Source organism: Capra hircus, chromosome 15 (genome assembly GCF_001704415.2).
Source record: "Capra hircus breed San Clemente chromosome 15, ASM170441v1, whole genome shotgun sequence".
Lineage (NCBI taxonomy): Eukaryota > Metazoa > Chordata > Mammalia > Artiodactyla > Bovidae > Capra > Capra hircus.
Genome location: NC_030822.1, coordinates 48,838,716 through 48,858,427, shown reverse-complemented (window position 1 = coordinate 48,858,427; position 19,712 = coordinate 48,838,716). Strand labels below are relative to the sequence as shown.

Below are 19,712 nucleotides of genomic sequence, written 5' to 3'. Positions count from 1 at the left end.
AAACTTTCCTAGACAGAAGTAAAAAGAAATCAGGCTGATGGGCCCTTTAGAGAAATGCCTCTTTGATGGGAGGAGGGGACAGAAGTAACTTATACTGAGGTGAGTCCTAGACTCATGAAAGTTTAGAGCTCAAACAGCCAACCCATAAACCAACTCCTTCACGACTCAGACAAGGAAACTGATACACCAAGAGGTTGTGGGACTTATCCAAGTTCTTACAAATAGTTGGTGACAGAGATGGGACCAGAATTCCAGCTTCTATTCCTCACCTCGTGTTCTACCACTCAAATATACTCATCTATAAAATTTAAGAATTACTGTTGTAACATAGTCTACTTGGGAATTTCCAGAGACTAATCACACACCGGGTGACAAATATTCTGATGACAGCCAGCGTAGCTTTACAAGTACATAAAATCCCCTTAACTATATTCTGAGAAAGGTCAAATGAAAAAATATGCCATTATTTAGACCACCCCCTACAATGATCCCTACAGATTATTAGGCTCTGTGCTTTGCTGAGGTATGTAGACCAGCTAATTAAGCAGAGAAAAATCAATTTTCTTCTAGCAACTCCTGTCACGCCAACCCTGCAAGTTTCAGTTATCAAGACGCACAACGGAGAAGAACACGTCGTACTGAAATGCTCCACCATGAGAAACAAGCCCCCTCCACGGATAACCTGGCTCTTAGGGAATGGCATGGAGCTCTATGGTAAGTGAAGAAACCATTCTCTTTTCTCCTTTGTTTTCCTTCCTATTTATATTTTTAAGGAATTTTTAAATGTTCTGGCACCCTCTGGTGGCAGAAAGTGCCAGAAAACCCCATTCAATATTTCATCCATCTTTTTCCAGACAAATTATCCTTATAAACCAATCGATACTATGCCTTATTCTTGAAAGCCTCAACACAAATAACATGGTTACATGCTTTTGTTTAAAACAAGGTAGAAACCTAAAATGGTACATGTATTAAATATCATGGTTTCATAGACTCAATGGACATGAGTTTGAGCAAACTCCGAGAGATAGTGAAGGACAGGGAAGCCTGGCATGCTGCAGTCCATGGCGTCACAGAGTCAGACACAACTGAGTGACTGAACAATGTCACTGCATATAGTTTCATTTTATGAAGAGCGGGAGAGGATAAGATGGTTGGATAGCATCACTGATTCAATGGACATGAGCGTGGGCAAACTCTGGAAGATAGTGAGAGACAGGGAGGACTGGCATGCTGCAGTCCATGGGGTTGCAAAGAGTCAGACACGACTCAGTGACTCAACAACAACAAAATTTCATAAAAGACATAATATAGCTATTACCTGTACCTCTGAGCATGAACTTTGTATCAGACACAGAATTCAAAATATGTTTAGGACTTCCCTGGTGGTTCAGTGGCTAAGACTCCATGCTCCCAAAGCAGGGGGTCCAGGGTTCAATCCCTAATCAGAGAACTAAATCCCACATGCTGCAGCTAAACATTCTGCATGACTCAACTAAAGATCCCACATGCCAGAACCAAGACCTGGCACAGCCAAATAAATAAATACATTTCTAAAAATATATATGTAACATAATACATGCAATTGGAACATATAAGATCTTGCTTGAACAATGGAGTATCATGTCATACTCCCTATGGCAGATAAAACTATTCTGATAACAGCAGCAACAACAAAAACCTAAGCTTTGAGCCTTTTAACTGAAGCAGGATAACCAACTGTCATGCTTGGGAACTGATTCAACATACATTTCATTCAATTTATAGGTTCAGTCCACTGCCAATTCTAGACCTTTCTTTAATCTGCTTTATTCATTCAACCTGAGTAAGGTCTTGGGTCTTTGTGTTCCACATTAGGCTGTCTTTCTTGTGTAACCATGATAAGCTTTGGATTTTTTTTTTTCCAGTAGTACAGGGTTTATAGGAAATTATCCACTCTTGTTCATTTGCTTCTCTTTGGGAATGGGGCCAAGCACGTCCCAGGTGGCTGAGGGAAATTAGAGTGAGGTTAGAAGACTAACAGGTTTGCCAAGATGTCAAGGGCATTGGTTTCTCAGAGAACCATGCCACCCAATAGCATTAAACTGTCACGACCTCACACACACTTCAAATTGTTTCACAGGTGAAACCCACCATGAATATGAAACTGATGGGAAGAAGTGTAATAGCACCAGCACACTGACAGTCCACTCATATGGCAAAAACTCAACAGCAAGCTGCATTATCCGACACAAAGGCCTGCAAGGAAGAAAATTGGTAGCACCTTTTCGGTTTGCAGATCTGGGTAAGAACCACCAATGGCTGTCTTTGATTATCTTAAATTAACCTTATATCACACTATCAAACAAGATGAAATAGATTAGGAAAAGTCCTTCAGAGTGAGCTCACTGTCCACAAAGCTTTTTTAAATAACAAATTTCTTTCATGATTGAAATTTCTCCAGCTGGGCGACAGAGTTACTGTTCCAACACAGAAGAATCCCAGTTGTGTAGAAAGCCTAACAGAGTGCCATATGCAAGCAGGGTCATGCTTGTTTTTTGATCATGACAGCTGGCATAACTTGACCTAAAATAGTTTTATTGCAGTCATGTTTTTGGAGAGACCATGTGAAGCTTACTACATCCCTGTACTTAATCCCCAAGGGGATAAAACTGACTGAAGTAAATCTAAACTTGTCAAGATCATTGTATGTTAGCAATCATGTACCCACATTAAGTCATGACTATGCTTTAGATTTATTTTGTTATAACTGTTTTAGAGAACATAGTCTACCCATGTTAATACTCTGAGCAGGGGCTTCCCCGGTGGCCCATTGGTTAAGAGTTCAGCTTCCGATCGACGCAGGGTGTGCAGGTTCAATCCCTGGTCGGGGAGATAAGATCCCATATGCCTCACAGTCAGAAAATGAAAACATAAAACAAGCAGTATTGTAACAAATTCAATAAAGACTTTAGAAAATGATCCACATTAAAAAAAATCTTTAAAAAAATATTTTGAGAACACCAAAAATTAAGAATAATAAAAATGAAAAGAAATCAAACATTAAATGTGAAGAAGGGTTGCCTCCATTTTCAGAATCTCTGTTCCCTGATCCCATCACCAAAGGTTTAAGAATTAGTTTAAAAACTATATAAAACGTTTTGAGCCAAGAAGCGGCCTCTGAGAAGTAGCGGGCATCACACATCTATCATTCATAGGACCCCAACCTTCATTACTTTATAAGGTACTTCTCAGTGTGACCCTGGAAAAGGGCATGGCAACCCACTCCAGTGCTCTTGTCTGAAGGACCCCGTGGACAGAGGAGCCTGGCGGGCTAGTCCATGGGGTCCCAAAGAGTTGGACACGAGTGAGCACTCCCGGTGTGAAAAGAGATTCCTGAAGGATAAGCATTCCCTCACCCTAGTGAAAGAGGAAGCTGCTGGATGACCATGAGTTTGTTGAAAAAGCTCTGTATCGAATGAAATAACGGATGAGGAAAGGTGCTTGTGAACAGGAACCTCACTGTGAGAAAGCTCTCCTGCTGCTCTGCGGGGGCTGGCGCTGTGGTTAGCAACTCCCCACTCGCTACCCTGTGCTCTCCGCCGGTCACTTTCCCATCAAACCAAAAGTAGGTCTTGAGGAAGCTGGGTTTAGAAGAATCACGGCCCCCAGATTGGGCGGAGCTGTAATCTGACGTAAATATTCTTTCCTCTCAGTCACTCATCCCCCTCCTCATTCTCCACCCCCAGCCATGGAAGGGAGTCTAGGGCACAGGGGGAGGCGGGAGGGTCTCCAAAGAGAAAATGCGGCTTTTTTTACCTAAATGGCTCTGAAAGATGTTCAGATTTTAAATAAAAGAACCAACAATATCAATAAATATATATTTTAATTTTCAGCAATTGTTCAAACCATCTACCAAAATTATTGCTGAAGGAGAAATCACAGCTTCTCCTCCTGGATGGCCATAGTTCTATACATACACAGTGTGTGTGTGTGTATATATATATATATGTATGTATGTATGTATATATATATACATACACAGACTATTGAATATATATGTGACAATTGTATGCACACACTATGGCATATACACACAATATATACAATGTGTATAGAATATAGTATATGTAATATATATATAACCTATTTTGTACATAATTATGTAATTATATGAACTCATATAGTATACATTATTCTAGATCTTAATCATTGTCGATAAATTTTATTCTCTGTGTCCCCAGTAGTTGCCACATTATCCTTATCTTGTAATCTGCTTCCAGCTCTTCTATTTGACTTGTCTTCAAGCTTTTCACTGCAGGCGACTTCTCCTCTCTTCAATTTTCTCTGGCCTCTTTGTGGCCACAGAGCTCACTTTAGCCTTGTGATCTGTTTTACTATTTCTCCAGTGTCTCCTTAGTGGTTCTTCTTTTCTCAGAGCCGCTGGCATGTGATTCAGGCATCTTTATAGTTTTAAATTTTTAGTGTTTGATTAAGAAAATAATTTAAAAGCCACAGAAAAATCCTTTGATTAAATGAAAGACTGGAAAGCACTCACAGATTCCATGAAGATATTACAGATCAGTATCAATATTTGTAAATTAACAGGCATTGTTTTTATAAGCTCCCTGGTTGCAGGCCTGTTCGTTGACTGATCAAACCTATGCTAAGTTGAACCTCTAGGTACATTCCTAACCATTGATTTTATAGTCTACAAGAGCATTTGGTAAGCCTCTTAATGAATAGTCAGGTTTGGGGCTACACATATCATACAAATGAAATCATTTATTCTCACCAAAAAACTCCGAGAGGTGAATGTATTAGTACCTCCATTTTACAAGTAAGGGAAAGCCTTGCATATGAGAGATTAGGGACCTGGTCCAAATTTAATCATTGGCAGGCAAGGATCAGCATTGGAATTCAGCCCACTCTGACACTGACTCCAAAGCCACCTAATAAATAGGCAGGTAGATATGCGATTAAGTAGATAGACAGATTAATAAGTATTAATAGGGAGATACAGATAGAGATGAACAGTCTGCCCACCACTGCCCAATGCACTGCTCCACAGAGGTCCAGCCTGCTACGCTTCTAAGCCAGGCAGTTTAGCAGATGGACAATCAGCGGGATGTAGATTCAAACACCAGCACAAGGGCTGCAGAACACCTAATTCTGCGGTTTCTGCAGAACCTCCACAAGCAGGTAGCAGCCAAGCATATTCTCCAATCTGCTGTACTGAGCACAATGTGGGTAAAATTGCTCTCTGTAGTTGCGGAATTCTGTTTTTCCCCTTTCCTAGTTACTGATCAAGAGACAACGTCAGCTGCCCTGGAGACAAGCTCTCTATCCTCTCAAGACCCTCAGCAGCCCAATAGCACTGGTAAGTATCAAAAACATTAAAACTTTTTAAAAAAATTATGATTCTCTGGGAAGGTCACTTTTCCCATTCTAAGTTTCAAGAACGTCTTTTTTTCTTTTAATTTGTAATAAGACCATAGAAGGCTCCTTCCAACTGGCTCCAGCTTCATGGTGACCAGGAGAAGCACCTTATTCAGAGAGTTCAGTGAGTGGGAGGGGCTTCAGAGTAACTAACACCTTGTAAGTTCTCTTTCTCTCTCTCTCACACACACACAGGCATACACATACAACTGTGACATCTGAATCCCTCCGTGGTAAAAGGCAAGGTTGGGTTCACTTATAGGAGACTCATTTCTTTGTTCTTCCATCTAGAACAGACCAAACACAAAATAAAGACTTGATAACAGCAAAGCGCAACATGCAGGAGCTGGAGTTTTGCTGTTGTCATTGAATAGCAAAGTCACCCTTGAAGGCTCATCAGTTACTTGGTTGTCAAGAACTCAGATAGTTCTGTTTTGCTCTTACAGTTTTACTTATTGACTTGGCTGTGCTGGGTCCTAGTTGCTGCGCACAGGCTTTGTCTAGCTGCAGTCAGTGGGGGCTTCTCACTGCGGTGGCTTCTCTTGCTGCAGAGTGGCTCTGGGGCACTTGGGTTTCAGTAGTTGGGGCATGTGGGCTCAGCAGGTGCAGTTCCCGGGCTCTAGAGCCTGGGCTCAGTAGCTGTGGCGCACAGACTTAGTTGCTCCACGGCGTGCGGGATCTTCCTGGATCAGGGATCGAACCCGTGTCCCCTGCACTGGCAAGCAGATTCTTAACCACTGAGCCACCAGCTCCTGTTTTGTTTCCTCAACTTACCATATGCATTTTATTTTTTTAATTTCCTTTTCTTTCATCAGTGAGGTTAAAAAAAAAAAAAAACCACACACACAGAAGCAAAAATGTGTGTTTTTCAAGCTTACTGTACACACCTCCAAAGTATAGAAATGTAACATTCTGAGTGCTAAAATATATTTAAGAACTCAGTGTTTGATGACAGGATTGAACTATAAATGAAGGAGAATTTAGAAAACCTGGTTTATAATCCCAGCTTGGTTAGACAGTGAACCACTAGATGATTAACTCTGGGCAATGATCATATATTTAACTTATCTTTGTATGTTGCCTAGCTGGATACCTGCCAGTAGCAGGTACTCACAAAACGTGCAGGATGAGTGAATGCGTGCATGCAGCTGTCACGGTGCTTTGAACACGACCGTAAGCTTCATTCAGAAAGGCATAAATCTCCACATGTCCTCTTTCTGTTTCAACAGAGTCTCTCGAAAATTGTGTGGTGGGAGAAGTGCTTTCATATCACTATCATGTCCACAGTTCTGAGTATCAGACCACATTTTTTAAATGTTTATCTTCACTAATACTTAAAAGTAAATGTTTAGGTTCTTTAGGCACTGATAAATATATATGTACCATACATACATATATACTTTTTCTGCAGGGCAATGGAAATTGAAAATATTATGAAGTGGAACAGCCACATACCTTGGTTAAATAAACCAATATTTTTAAACGTGTTTAGAATCTATTTGTCTTTAAATCGGCTTACACCACTACCGAATAACTCAATTTTCTCCTCTGCTTTTTCATATAGAACAGAAGATGTAAGAAATATGGTTTCTAAAATTCCTTTCAGCTTTCAATTTCTACGATTGTATTACTGTTAATAATACCCATTTTCAAGAGAAGGGGTGGTTTCATTCCTCTCAGGGCCCACATGGTGGCGCTGAGCAATGGGCTACAAACCAAGAGTGCAGAGGAGGGAAAAAAAACAGGGAAAAGAAACAACAAAATCGGAAAAAAGAATCTTATTTTTTTAATTTCTCTTACCTCGCAAAATCATCATAGTATACCCTATTTCTAAGGAGGAAGCAAGCATTGGGCTGAATGGCAACTGAGCCAGTTTTCAACATAAAAATCACTGCTTTGTGCATTTCAGGTTGTAGGATTTCTATTCACCAGGCTTAAGGTACCATTCTTCAATATTCAGCCCTGAAGCATCCTAAAACTGCTTCAACTAATAGACCTGGTTCAGGGAGGAAATATAATGTTTTAAATTTGGGATTCTGAGTTTTTATATTGGCTCTGCCACTTATCTGCTATAGAACTGAGACCTGTTTGCTCAGACCTATAGTGAGAAGTAATATATACCAAATGGTCAGTTTAAGGTCTGGCACAGAGAAAGTGTTCATTAAACATTCACCTTGAAAAAAGAAGGGCTTCCCTCGTGGCTCAGATGGTAAAGAATCTGCCTGCAATGCAGGAGACCCGGGTTCCATCCCTGGGCTGGGAAGATCGCCTGGAGAAGGAAATGGCTATCCATTCCAGTATTCTTACCTGGGAAATCCCATGGACAGAGGAGCCTGGCAGGCTACAGTCCATGGGGTTGCAAAGAATGGGATACAACTGAGTGACTCTTTAAGGAAAAAAAAAGTGAAACTGACCATTTGCAACAATTTTTGGAAGAAGTCAGTAGTTCCAAAGTGATATTGTTTTGAATGAGGATCTTTCAATTTGGTTTCCAAAGGTGCTTTGGGATGAATATGTGCATATATACCACATAGCACATACACTGTCATACGAATACCTCATGTCTTACTTTCATCTTGGTTGCAGTAATGGAAGATTCTAGTACGTCAGAGATTGACAAGGAAGAGGAAGAACAAACCACTCAAGTCTCTCATTTGGCCACTGGTAAGTGTCCCCAACACTTATTTACTTAGAACTGACTTTTAACCTCTTAATCAATACATCCAGTAGAATTTTTCAGTCCTCATTATGTTTGACCTTTTTATTGGTTAATCACTCCCTTATCCCTTGACCTGTTCCTTGACCTAGTCATCTGCCTGGCTTCCCTGACTTACTCTGTCTGGTCCTGTTACTTTGCTCACCACTCCTCCTCATGTCCATTAGCTCACGTCCCCTCCTCCTCTGACTTCTTCTATATAGATTTGATTCTACTTCTCCATCCCTGGTTATTGCCTTAATCCTTAAAGAGTTTCCCCCTTCCCAAGAGTATTTCTGTTGCCGTCAAACAGAAGAGTTACATACCTGCATTTCCAGAACATTCTCCCAAGCAAGAATCCCTGTCTTATTCCATTTCCCACATATCTCTGGCTGAGTTTTCTGCCAGTTCCTCAAACTCAACATGGCTAAAAACTGAACAGCACCTTTTCCCACAAAATCGACTTCCCAAAACATCACACAGGCCCAAAACACACACATATACGTGTGTGTATATAGACACACACACGCACACATATAAAATCAATAGGTTCCCAAAGAGTTTTGAGTCTTCTCTTTTGTCCGCAAGCACAGCCACCTCCTTGATGCAGGCCCCCATCATGTCCTGCATAAAGTATTGTAATTTCAACTTCTCTTGCTGTGATTTTTCAGCATCCTACTATCAAAACACCCCTTTGCACCCTCTACCCCAGTGATCAGAAAACTGCTATGGCTCACCATTCACAGTGCAGAGCCTGAGCCTTCAGGCCTCCAGAGGTGCTCTCTACCACCTCCCTCTGCGGCCCTGTCTCTGTGAAGTCCTGACCAGAATACACATTTTTCTCAGATAACTTTCCATCTCATTTTGATGGCCCTGCCCTAACTGCCCCGATGAAAGGAAATCCACGTCACCTTCTCCTTACCCCTCTTTCAAGACCAGCCTCCTCGCCGGACACTTTTCTGACCAGCTCAAGGACCCTGCCAGCCTCGGAACCCCTGAACACATTATTATACATAACATATGTGGGTCTAGAATCTGGCACAGTTATCTTACTGCTGTTTGTTTTTTTAATTGAAGGATAATTGCTTTACAGTATTGTGCTGGTTTCTGCCATACATCAACATGAATCAGCCATATATATACAAAAGTCCCCTCCCTCTTGAACCTCCCTCCCCCCTCCCACCACATCCCATACCTCTAGGTTGTCACACAGCCCCGGTTTGAGTTCCCTGAGTCATATTCTACATATGGTCATGTGTATGTTTCCACTCGACTCTTTCCACTCGTCCCGCCCTCTCCATGCCCCCCTCCCTGTGTCCATAGGTCTGTTCTCTATGCCTGCATCTCCAGTGCTGCCCTGCAAACAGGATCATCAGTACCATCCTTCTAGATTCCATATATATGCGTGAATCTACAATATTTGTTTTTCTCTTTCTGACTTGCTTCACTCAGGATAATAGGCTCTAGGTTTATCCACCTCATTAGCACTGATGCAAGTGTGTTCCTTTTTATGGCTGAGTAATATTCCGCTATATATATGTATCACAATTTCTTTATCCATTCATCTCTCGATGGACATCTAGGTTGCTTCCATGTCCTAGCTATTATAAATAATGCTGCAGTGAACACAGTGTCTTTTTCTATAATGGTGTTCTCAGGACTGCTGTTTGTTTTTATTAACTTGTTTGTTTATATCTAGAGAGAACTACTCCCTAAATCATTGGATTGTGCCTTAGCAGCTCCAAGCACAGTTTTCTCTGAGTAGTTGCACTCCTTAATGGCATGTTGGTTGAGATGAAGGGGACCGTGAATGACATTCTGCAAATGCAGAGCCCCAAAAATAAGAGTACTAGAAAGATCTTTAAGAGCTCACCTGGTTTATCTCCAGATGCATTCATGGGGGACCACATTTAACCTAGCCAAGATTAATGACATTTCATTTTATTTGCAGAGTTTTTCAAACTCCGTAGTAACTTTTCTTGCTACTTAACTACACTTTGCTAAAAACTCCATTCCTTACAGCTAATTTGAACTCTCTGACTATACTTCAATATCCTCACGTTTCCTCTAGAAATGAAAAATAACTAGCCCAATATCTATGTAACTTAAAAACCTTTTTCAAATCATCCCATGAAATTGCTTTGTTTATATTCCTGTTTGCTTATTTTCAGAGAACGAATAACGTGACTCTTTACCTTCAGGGTAAAGCTCCTCATCTTTTCCTCTCAGCTATTATCCTTCATTATATTTTGCAAACACTGTATATATTCCTCAGTGATCAAAAAACCCCTCAGCCTGTTTAAAGCCCTTGCATTTTCCCTGCAGAAGCAAATCGGCAATATGGGGGACTGACGAAGAAGAAGAGCGGCGTCCTGCTGCTGACCCTCGTGTCCTTCCTCATATTCATACTGTTTATCATTGTCCAGCTTTTCATCATGAAACTCCGGAAAGCACATGTGATATGGAAGAAAGGTGAGTGGGCAGAGAGCCTGACAGAGGCTCCAAGGTGCTGAAGCCACTGGCCAGCCCAAAGGGAAATTCTGTCAATTAAAGCTCTTCCATTCAATGCGGTACCATCAGAGCAGTGCACCATTCAATGCTATACCATCTGTCTGAGCAGGATGTGAACTTCCAGGGATTACAGTCAAAGAATGCATGACCAAGAGAAACTAGAGTAGCTCTAGGAAATGGCATTAAATTGTGGAGGCTTCTATTCACAAAAGGGTACCAAATAGAGAGCATATTCATCCATTTATTCAATAAGCATTTACTGAACACCCACGTGTGCCAGGCACTCTTCCAGGCACTGACAACACATCTGCCAACAAGGCAGACCAAATCCCTGTCCTCAAGGAGTTCCTATTCTAGGACTGATTGACCAGTCAAGAGTTGAATATAATAGACTGTGTGTGGGCCCATTCTTACTCTCTAAGAATGCAGCTTCTGTCAACCATATGTTCGCAATTTTCCCTAAGCATTCTGATTTAAAAGTTATCGTTGGAAACAAAAACAAAATTATTTAGCTAGCATAGAACATACCTATTAAAATACATAGACTCAACATCAGAGAGAGAAGGGACCGTAGAAGTTATCCAGAATAACCATCTGCTCTGTTTGTTCCATAAATGCGTGCCAAGATTAAATCCCTTCTTTAATTCTGAGTGGTTATTTAGACCTGAACTGTTCAATACAGTAGCCATAATACGGCTAGTCAGCACATGAACTGTGGCTAGGCACCCTTGAGAGGTGCTGTAAGGATTTGTATTTGACTTTAATATGCTGGACACATCCAGTTTTGAAGACTCAGTTCACACACATACACACACACACACACAAGAATATGTCTAATAACAATGCATTGAATCTACTAGTTAAATAAAAACATATCAATTTCACCTGATTCCTTTTACTTTTTGAAATGGCAGCTAGAAAATTGTAAATTATACACGTGCCTTGTATGATGGTGCTCTTGAACACTGCTGATTTAGCCATATATGTCTCATACACCTCCAATGACAGAGAACGCATTATGTTCTACGGCAAAATACTATTAACACATCTTTGACTGGCTCTGACCCTTTTACAAGTATTGCTTCTCATGTGGTACATTTATATGATGGAATATTACTCAGCCATTAAAAACAATGAAATAATGCCATTCGCAGCAACACGGATGGACCTAGAGACTGGGTGCTGAGTGAAGTCAGTCAGACAGAGAAGAAGGAGGAGTAAGTGCACATCTTTACAGTGAAGGACTTAATATGACATCCCGTATATGTGGAATCTAAAAAGAAATAAAATGAACTTACTTACAAAACAGCAAGAGACTCATAGACTTAGAGAATGAACTTACGATTGCCAGAGGTTAGGATGTGGGGAAGGGATAGTCACGGGGTTTTGGATGGACATGTACATACTGCTATGTTTAAAATGGATCACCAGCAAGGACCCACTGTCTAGCACAGGGAACTCTGCTCAATGTTATGTGGCAGCCTGGATGGGAGGGGAGTTTGGGGGCGAATGGATACAAGTGTATGTATGGCTGAGTGAGTCCCTTCACTGTTCACCTGAAACTATCACAATATTGTTAATCAGCTATATCCCAATACAAAATAAAAAGTTTAAAAAATTAAGTAATGCTTTTCCTAGTTTAATATCTATCTTTTGAGATATTCAGATGGACTAACATTTTTATCATAAACAGACCTACATATAGGGTCTGGCTTTCCAGTTGTACCCACACAACAGGCAATCGCCACAGTATTGTTTCAAAACCTCCCACTGATGCCTCCCCCACCATGCTTCTTTAAGCTCTACTAGAATTGTTTCTTCCCAAAAAGACAGTATTTGACTCTAATATGCTGTCATCTGACGTCGGCAACTTTTATACTGCACGCGTGGCACAGTGCCTGTAAGAATCACAGTAAAACTAAAAAATAATTTACTGAACTAATGAGTACATGAGGTACGGGGGAGGAATTGGTAAGTCTACTATCACATAAAAACAGGTACAATCTTACTCAAATGTACATTTCTAAATACAGATGATGTCTGTGGCACCAGAAATTAATAACAATTTTTTCTTCTTGCAGAAAGTGAGATTTCAGAGTACACTCTAGAAAGTTACAGATCGAGGTCAAATAATGAAGAAACATCATCCCAAGAGAAAAATGGCCAAAGTAAGTCAACTATGGGACCTGAGACATGAAAAATGAGGTTCATTCACTTGTTGCCTTTCATGAGGAGAGGAAAAATCAAAGTTTGATTTTTAGCTCAAGAAAAAGCAAATCACCGAAATCATTTCACAGAACTTAAGGAAATACACCTAAAAAAAACCCCAAAAAGTAGCAGTTAAGTTTGCATAGCTGAACGTAAGCCCCTTTGAGGAGCCATCCCTGAGTCCTTGCTGTCACGCACAGGTACATCTTGGACTGTATGCCCCTCCTGTGCACCACAGCATCCTATATACAGCTTTACCAATGAAGAACTTCCCACACCAGGCTGTCATTTTTGGTGTGTTAATCTAGCTACCACAATACACCTCCAGGTGGTGAGCAATTGGGTCTACTCTATGTGTATCCTAAGATCCTAGCATAGGGCTTGCCACATCAAAAGTGGAGAGTCTGGTAAATTTGTATTGAATAAATGAATATAGGGCTTTTGAGGTGGTGCTAGTGGTAAAAACAAACAAAAAAACCCGCCTGCTGATACAGGAGAGATGCAGGTTTAACCCCTGGATGGAGAAGATCCTCTGGACAAAGGCATGGCAACCCACTCCAGTATTCTTGCCTGGGAAATCCCATGGACAGAAAAGCCTGGCAAGCTACAGTCCAGGGGGTTGCAGAGAGTCAGACACGACTGACGCAACTTAGCTCTCATGCAAATGAATATAAGGCTTAACAAATTTAAGCAGAAATATTTCACGTCTTTTGGATTACTTTATTGCAGTTCTTCAAGCAAAATATGAAAAGAATAAATAGTCTAATAGTGTGTGTGTGCATGTGTTTGTGTGTACTCTTGACAAAGATAAAGCAGACAGAAGCCAGGAATAGAGCACAGCAAGAATCTTACACCTTCCAACCGGTTTCCTCCATGCACATTAACTTATTCCACCTGCCCAAAGTTGCAAGACAATGCAGTGAGCTTTGCCACTAGTTGCTATTGGTTTTCTTGAGGCTTTATAAGAAGCATTTATTTCTTTCATAACACCTCTGGCGTTTTTTTGGTTTTGACCTAGCAAGGTGTGAAATGGAAGAAAGACTAGCTGTTGTACTAGGAAGAGGGGCACGAGTGAGTGGGGTATGTGAGACCCGGGGTGGGAGTGGGAAGTGTGGGTCAGCTGCCGACAGGCTGTTACACTGAAACACATGTTTCAATGACGTCAGTATAATGTGTAATCAGGGTTGCTTCCTACACCCATTCCCCCAGGCAAGGGGGACAGAGCAGTGGGTGTAGCTTCGCTGTGCACCTGAAACCATCACAACATTGAGAATTGGGTATACCCCAATGTAAGGGCTCAGTTGCTCAGTTGTGTGAACTCTTTGTGACCCCATGGACTGTAGCCCACCAGGCTCCGCTGTCCATGGAATTTTCCAGGAAAATACTGGAGTGGGTTGCCATTTTCTCCTCCAGGGGATCTTTCCCACCCAGGGATGAAACCCGTGTCTCCTATGTCTCCTGCACTGGCTGGCAGGTTCTTTACCACTATGTATCAATACAAGATAGAAACTTCACAAAAAAAGAAGCAACAACCACAGTGTGAGTAGAACTGTAACCTTTAGCAGGAAAAGAAAAGCCTTCAGTTCAGCTGCTGAGCAAGCAGAAGCCCTTTCAATTCACCTTTAAGAAAATTTAAAATGAGCACCTACATAGAAGAAATTAACACATTATAAATCAACTATTAATATATTTCAATACACTTTTTTTTTTTAAATAGAATAAGCCTGTGCACTCAGGACTCTCTACCCAGAAAGGTCTGTCCCCCACCCCAGTACATACTCCCTGGGGTGGGAGGATTGCCATAGCTGTGGGAGGTTGCACTGTCTCCTGGGATCTGATGCCCCACTTTCATCCTCTTTCCCTCAGCGCCCTCAAATCCAGCATTTCAACTCTACCATTTCTGCTCGTTGTCTTCTGGAGACACTTCTAGACTCCATGTACAGAGATGCATGAGCTTTCATTGGGCTGCCCCAAACCTCTTATTCCCATAAGCCCTTTTTCTTTCAGTATGAAATCATGTTAAAGGCAATGTATTTTTTTCCAGCAACACATCCGTTATTTGATAGCAGAGATGAAACCTTATTTCAGGTTTATGAGCATAATGTTTACATAAGAAGACTTTTTGAAAATTAGGCTGTAACAGGGCATTCAAGACCATGTGTACACAGCAGTGAATTTCAGATTTGAGTTTTTGAACATAAACATTCAGACCTACAAACACCACAAGGCGATCCGCGTGTTTTAAAGAAATGGGTGCAACATTGTTCAAACTAAATGTTTGGGTTTGCCATGTTTTTCTTTCAGCTTCCCGCTCTAAGGGCTGCATAAACTACATCACACAGTTGTACTCGGAGGCAAAATCAAAGACGAAGGAAAAGGCACAACCTTCAAAATTAAAAGGAGAGCTGAGTTATATACCAGAAAGCATCGTGTAGGGAGCCTTGCAACAGAAAATAGGATTTCAAGGCAGCCTCATCATCACCTCGGTGGAGCAGCCTGGGAGAAGGCGCTTAATGACCGTCATATGAAAAACGTCCTTTGAGTGCAATGCAAGATGGCGTCCTCCAATAGTAAACCACCCCGGGACTCAGAGCAATAAGTGAGGACTAACCCATGGACATGAAGCTTTGTAGTTTAAAAGAAATGAATGGAACTTATTATTCCTGACACTACTTCAGAGCGGGAGGATTCTACTAAGCTTTGGGATCAGGGTCAATGTGATCAGCTAACATTCTTAGTGTAAAGGAAACAGGAGATTTTAAGATGCTGGGCTCTAGTAGAACTACTTAAATTTTTTTTAATTGTTTTTAATCTTTCTTTCTGGTTTCCAAATAAAGATATTTGGGATGAAAAGGACCCAAAGAAGGTCTCTAGTCCTAGAAGCTGACTTTCAAGACGAACTTTAAGCAGCTGTAACCAGTCATGAATGAGTCAGATGAACATGAAGGTCCCAAAGTTCATGTCCTAAGACCTAAGGGAAGTTCAAGGCAGACCCAAAGATTTTGTGTTCTTAGAATTGTCTTGCTAAATCACAATAGTTGACCTGGTAGGCCATATTTTTACCAGGACACTTCGTTCCAAAAACATGTACAAAAGAAAATAATGAGTTGAATTTCCTGATGACTAATCTAACAGATGCTTTTCAAAAAGTATTTAATAAAGAGCTGACTATGTATTTGTGTTTCTAGTGGTTGTTCCAAGGTGTACTTCCTCCCTTCGCTTTTACACATGAAAATGTGTGAAAACATTTAGGACATGTCTCATTCTTTGGGTCTGAATAAACTACTTCTAAAATAATACCACCTGCTGTCCCCACTTCTCCCTATACTGCTCTACCACACATAAAATTTATGAGTTTGTATTTGTTACAGAGGCCAGATCCAGCTGTGATTTTTTTTTCTTGTGATAATTTTTTTTAAAAAATCACAAAATTACTGAAAGGTATAAGGACAGAATGAAGTACTTTTCCCTCTAAGCCAGGGGTCCCCAACCTCTGGGATCTAAAGCCTGGTGATCTGAGCTGATGTAATAATAACAGAAACAAAGTGCCCGATAAATGTAATGAACATGAATCATCTCAAAGCCATCCCCGCCTCCCTGGTCTGTGGAAAGTCTTCCATGAAACCAGTCCCTGGTGCCAAAAAAAGTGGGGGACCGCTGCTCTAAACCATTGTAAGTTGACATGATGACTCTTTAGGCTGGAGTAGGATCCTATCTCATTCCTTACATATAACTTAAGGTAGTGTTTCATGTTTCCTCGTTTCTGCTCATTGGAAAATAGAGCTAAAGAATAACTAAGAAACCTCTATCCTTCTTAGTTTTACCTTTCGGGGATTAAGTCAAAAAGATGCTTATTTTACTTCTTCTCCAATGACTCAAGAAAAACCAAACCAAAATTCTCTGACTGCAAGCCTCTCTCATTAGGTAAAAATAACAGAGAGAAAAATCCTACTACCCAACAGAGTTAGCACACACCAAATAGGGAGGCTCCGCTCAGGGGAAGAGGACAGTTTGAACTGCTAGTCATTCACAAGGCCACTAATTTAACCCAATAACATAATTTCCTGTTACCTCCCCCAAGTGAAGTCATGGTACTTTGCTATATTTATAATAATGTTTTGATCTAGCTGAAATGCAATTCTATTTTTACAGTGTTGCACCTACTAAGAGAGAAGCCCTTTTCCTTCCTGTAATGCCTTCATGAGCAAATTCGTCGTCACTGACCATTACTCTAGACCTGTTCAAATATGATAATTTTTCCCCACCTTTTCTGCTCTACATCTCATTTTCATATAGAAGCAAACCAAAACTAAGGCAACAACAGCTTCTTATATTCTCCCTAAATGCCTCAGTTTATTTTTTTAAGAAGATATCTTGCCTAACTGTAGAGAGACTTAGCTTTGTGGAAGCAGATCTTTTGCAATCCCCTAAAAGAATGAGTCACAATTTTTAATTAAGATAGGATACCTCTTTTGAGCCAGGCCCTGATTTGTGAAATAAAATTTGTGTCCCATTAGAAAAATACTAGACTCTGTGACTTTCAGTGTGGTTTGAAGGAGACTAAGCCTCAGAGATCCAGATGAAATTTTCAAATGAAGCTACCCTCTTTACTAGAGATAAACATCAAACCAATAACTAATATTACACTGTATTATTATTTTTTTTGGCCATGCTGCAGCTTGTGGAATCTTAGTTCTGACCAGGTACTGAACCCAGGCCCTCAACATTGAGACTGGACTGCCAGGGAATTCCCCAAATATTATTCTTTAAAATGGGGGTGCGCTCTCTTTCTTTTGTTTTTCCCTAATTCTTTATTCCCAAGTTGTGGTTAGTTTTGGCCACGGAATAACTTCCTGTATCTTAAGCTTCCTCATCTGTAAAATGGGAATAAAAATTCCCACCACACAGGATTAGTGTGAAGACTAAGTGAGATAAGAATACTAGTTTCTCCCTGTACTAGTTTAAGACAATGGCACAGAGACCACTAAATCCTGGGTCTCCTTACTGAGAACATCCTGATAACTGGATATACAGAAGTTTAACTTTAAAGCTAAGAATGCACAATAGCCCACTGCTATTGAAGAAAACCAAATAGAAAAGCTTTTAATGAACCCTGTCACCTCATCTCATAATAAAATAAGCAGCAATTAGAAGAACATGTATTAATACTGATGCTGTAAAATAAAAATTTTATATGCAATAAAGGTGGCATCGCAAATGATTTTCAAAAGAAAAGATCAACATTTTACTAACTGGGCAGCCATATAGAAAAAGGCAAAACTTGATAAAGATATCATAAACCAAAAATAAAATCCAAATAGATGGAATATTTAAAAATACAAATGAAACCATAGAAATACCAGAAAAAAAATAGGTAATTAACCTTTAGACCTATAGGTAATTAACCTTTAGACAAATTAGGTCTATAACCTGGGAGTGGGATAAACTTCTCATCATGACTCAAAATTCAAAAATATGAAAGAAGAAGAGTGATAGCTTTGACTATATAAAAATAAATGCCTCGTGGTAATAAATAAATAAATAGCAAGTGAAAGGCTGGGGGGTGGAGAAAGTGGTAAAATCCTAAAGACCTTCTAAAAATAAGAAAAACAATCAACACCACACCAGAAAAAGAACAAGGAAAAAAGGCAAATTGTTCTTAATATAAAAAAGTATATAACAAGTATAATATATAAAAAGTATAAAAAAATAAAAAGTATATGACAAGGAAATTCAAATGGTTAATTGCAGGTTGGGGCAAGAAATGCATAACTAGAGCCTAGAACATTTTATACTGGAAAGTAAGAAAGTAATCAGAGACAAATCACTTTTAGAGATTGCTCAGATAAAAACTCTTTAACCTGAAATTTAAAATACATTTGCCATAATTTGGAAGGTCACTGTGTAATAAAAACAACCATAAGTACATGAAAAGACGCTCAGTATCATTAGTCATTGTTGCAGTTGCTTAGTCACTAAGTCCTTTTGTGATCCTGTGGACTGCAGCCCATCAGGCTGCTCTGTCCATGGGGCTTTTCCCGGCAAGCATACTGGAGTGGGTTGCCATTTCCTTCTGCAAGGAATCGTCCCAACCCCGGGGTCAAACCCATGTCTCCTGCATTGGCAGGCTAATTCTTTACCAGTCAACCTCCAGAGAAGCCCCGCCATTAGTCATTAGGTATATGCAAGTCAAACCTGCAATAAGACAGAACCAATCACAAGGATGGTTATCATAAAAAGAGCCAGACAATAGCAAATATTGGAAAGGACATAGAAAAATGGGAACCCCCAGAGATTACTGACAGGAATATAAATATTTCAACAACTTTGGAACGCATTCTCAAAGTTTTCCAAAAGTTCAACAGAGAGTTTCCATATGCTCCAACAGTTCCATTCCGAGGTATATATGGCCACAATGATAACTAGGCTTACCATGGTAATCGCTTTGAAATGACCAAATCACTGTGTTGTGTACTAGGAACTAACATAGTGTTGTAGGTCAGTTATACTTTAAAAACAAATAAACCCATAGAAAAAGAGACCAGATCTGTGGTTACCAGAGACAGGGAACGGAGGAAGGAGGTACTGGATGAAGGTAATCTAAAGGTACACACTTTCAGTAATAAGATAAGTAAGCACTATAGGGATGTAATGTACAACTTGATAAATATAACTAACACTGCTGTATGAAAAGTTCTAAATCCTAAGAGGTCTCATCACAAGGGGAAAAGTATTTTTGTTTCTTTAACTGTATATATGAGATGATGGATGTTCACTAAACTTATCATGATAATCATTTCATGGTACATGTAAGTCAAATCATTAAGCTATACACCTGAAATTCACACACTGTTATATGTCAGTTATATCTCAATAAAGC

The 19,712-nt window shown here is 40.2% G+C and overlaps 1 protein-coding gene across 1 annotated transcript in view; it reads left to right on the top strand.

Moving 5' to 3' along the window:
• Positions 1-16,007, top strand: part of CRTAM (cytotoxic and regulatory T-cell molecule) — a 28,530-nt gene extending 12,523 nt beyond the window's left edge. Inside the window, exons 4-10 of the mRNA XM_013969576.2 lie at positions 571-714; positions 2,123-2,284; positions 5,279-5,359; positions 8,005-8,082; positions 10,439-10,585; positions 12,706-12,792; positions 15,137-16,007. Of these exons, the coding sequence (XP_013825030.1) occupies positions 571-714; positions 2,123-2,284; positions 5,279-5,359; positions 8,005-8,082; positions 10,439-10,585; positions 12,706-12,792; positions 15,137-15,267 (830 nt within the window). The 3' untranslated portion in view covers positions 15,268-16,007. The remainder of the gene's footprint in view (positions 1-570; positions 715-2,122; positions 2,285-5,278; positions 5,360-8,004; positions 8,083-10,438; positions 10,586-12,705; positions 12,793-15,136) is intronic.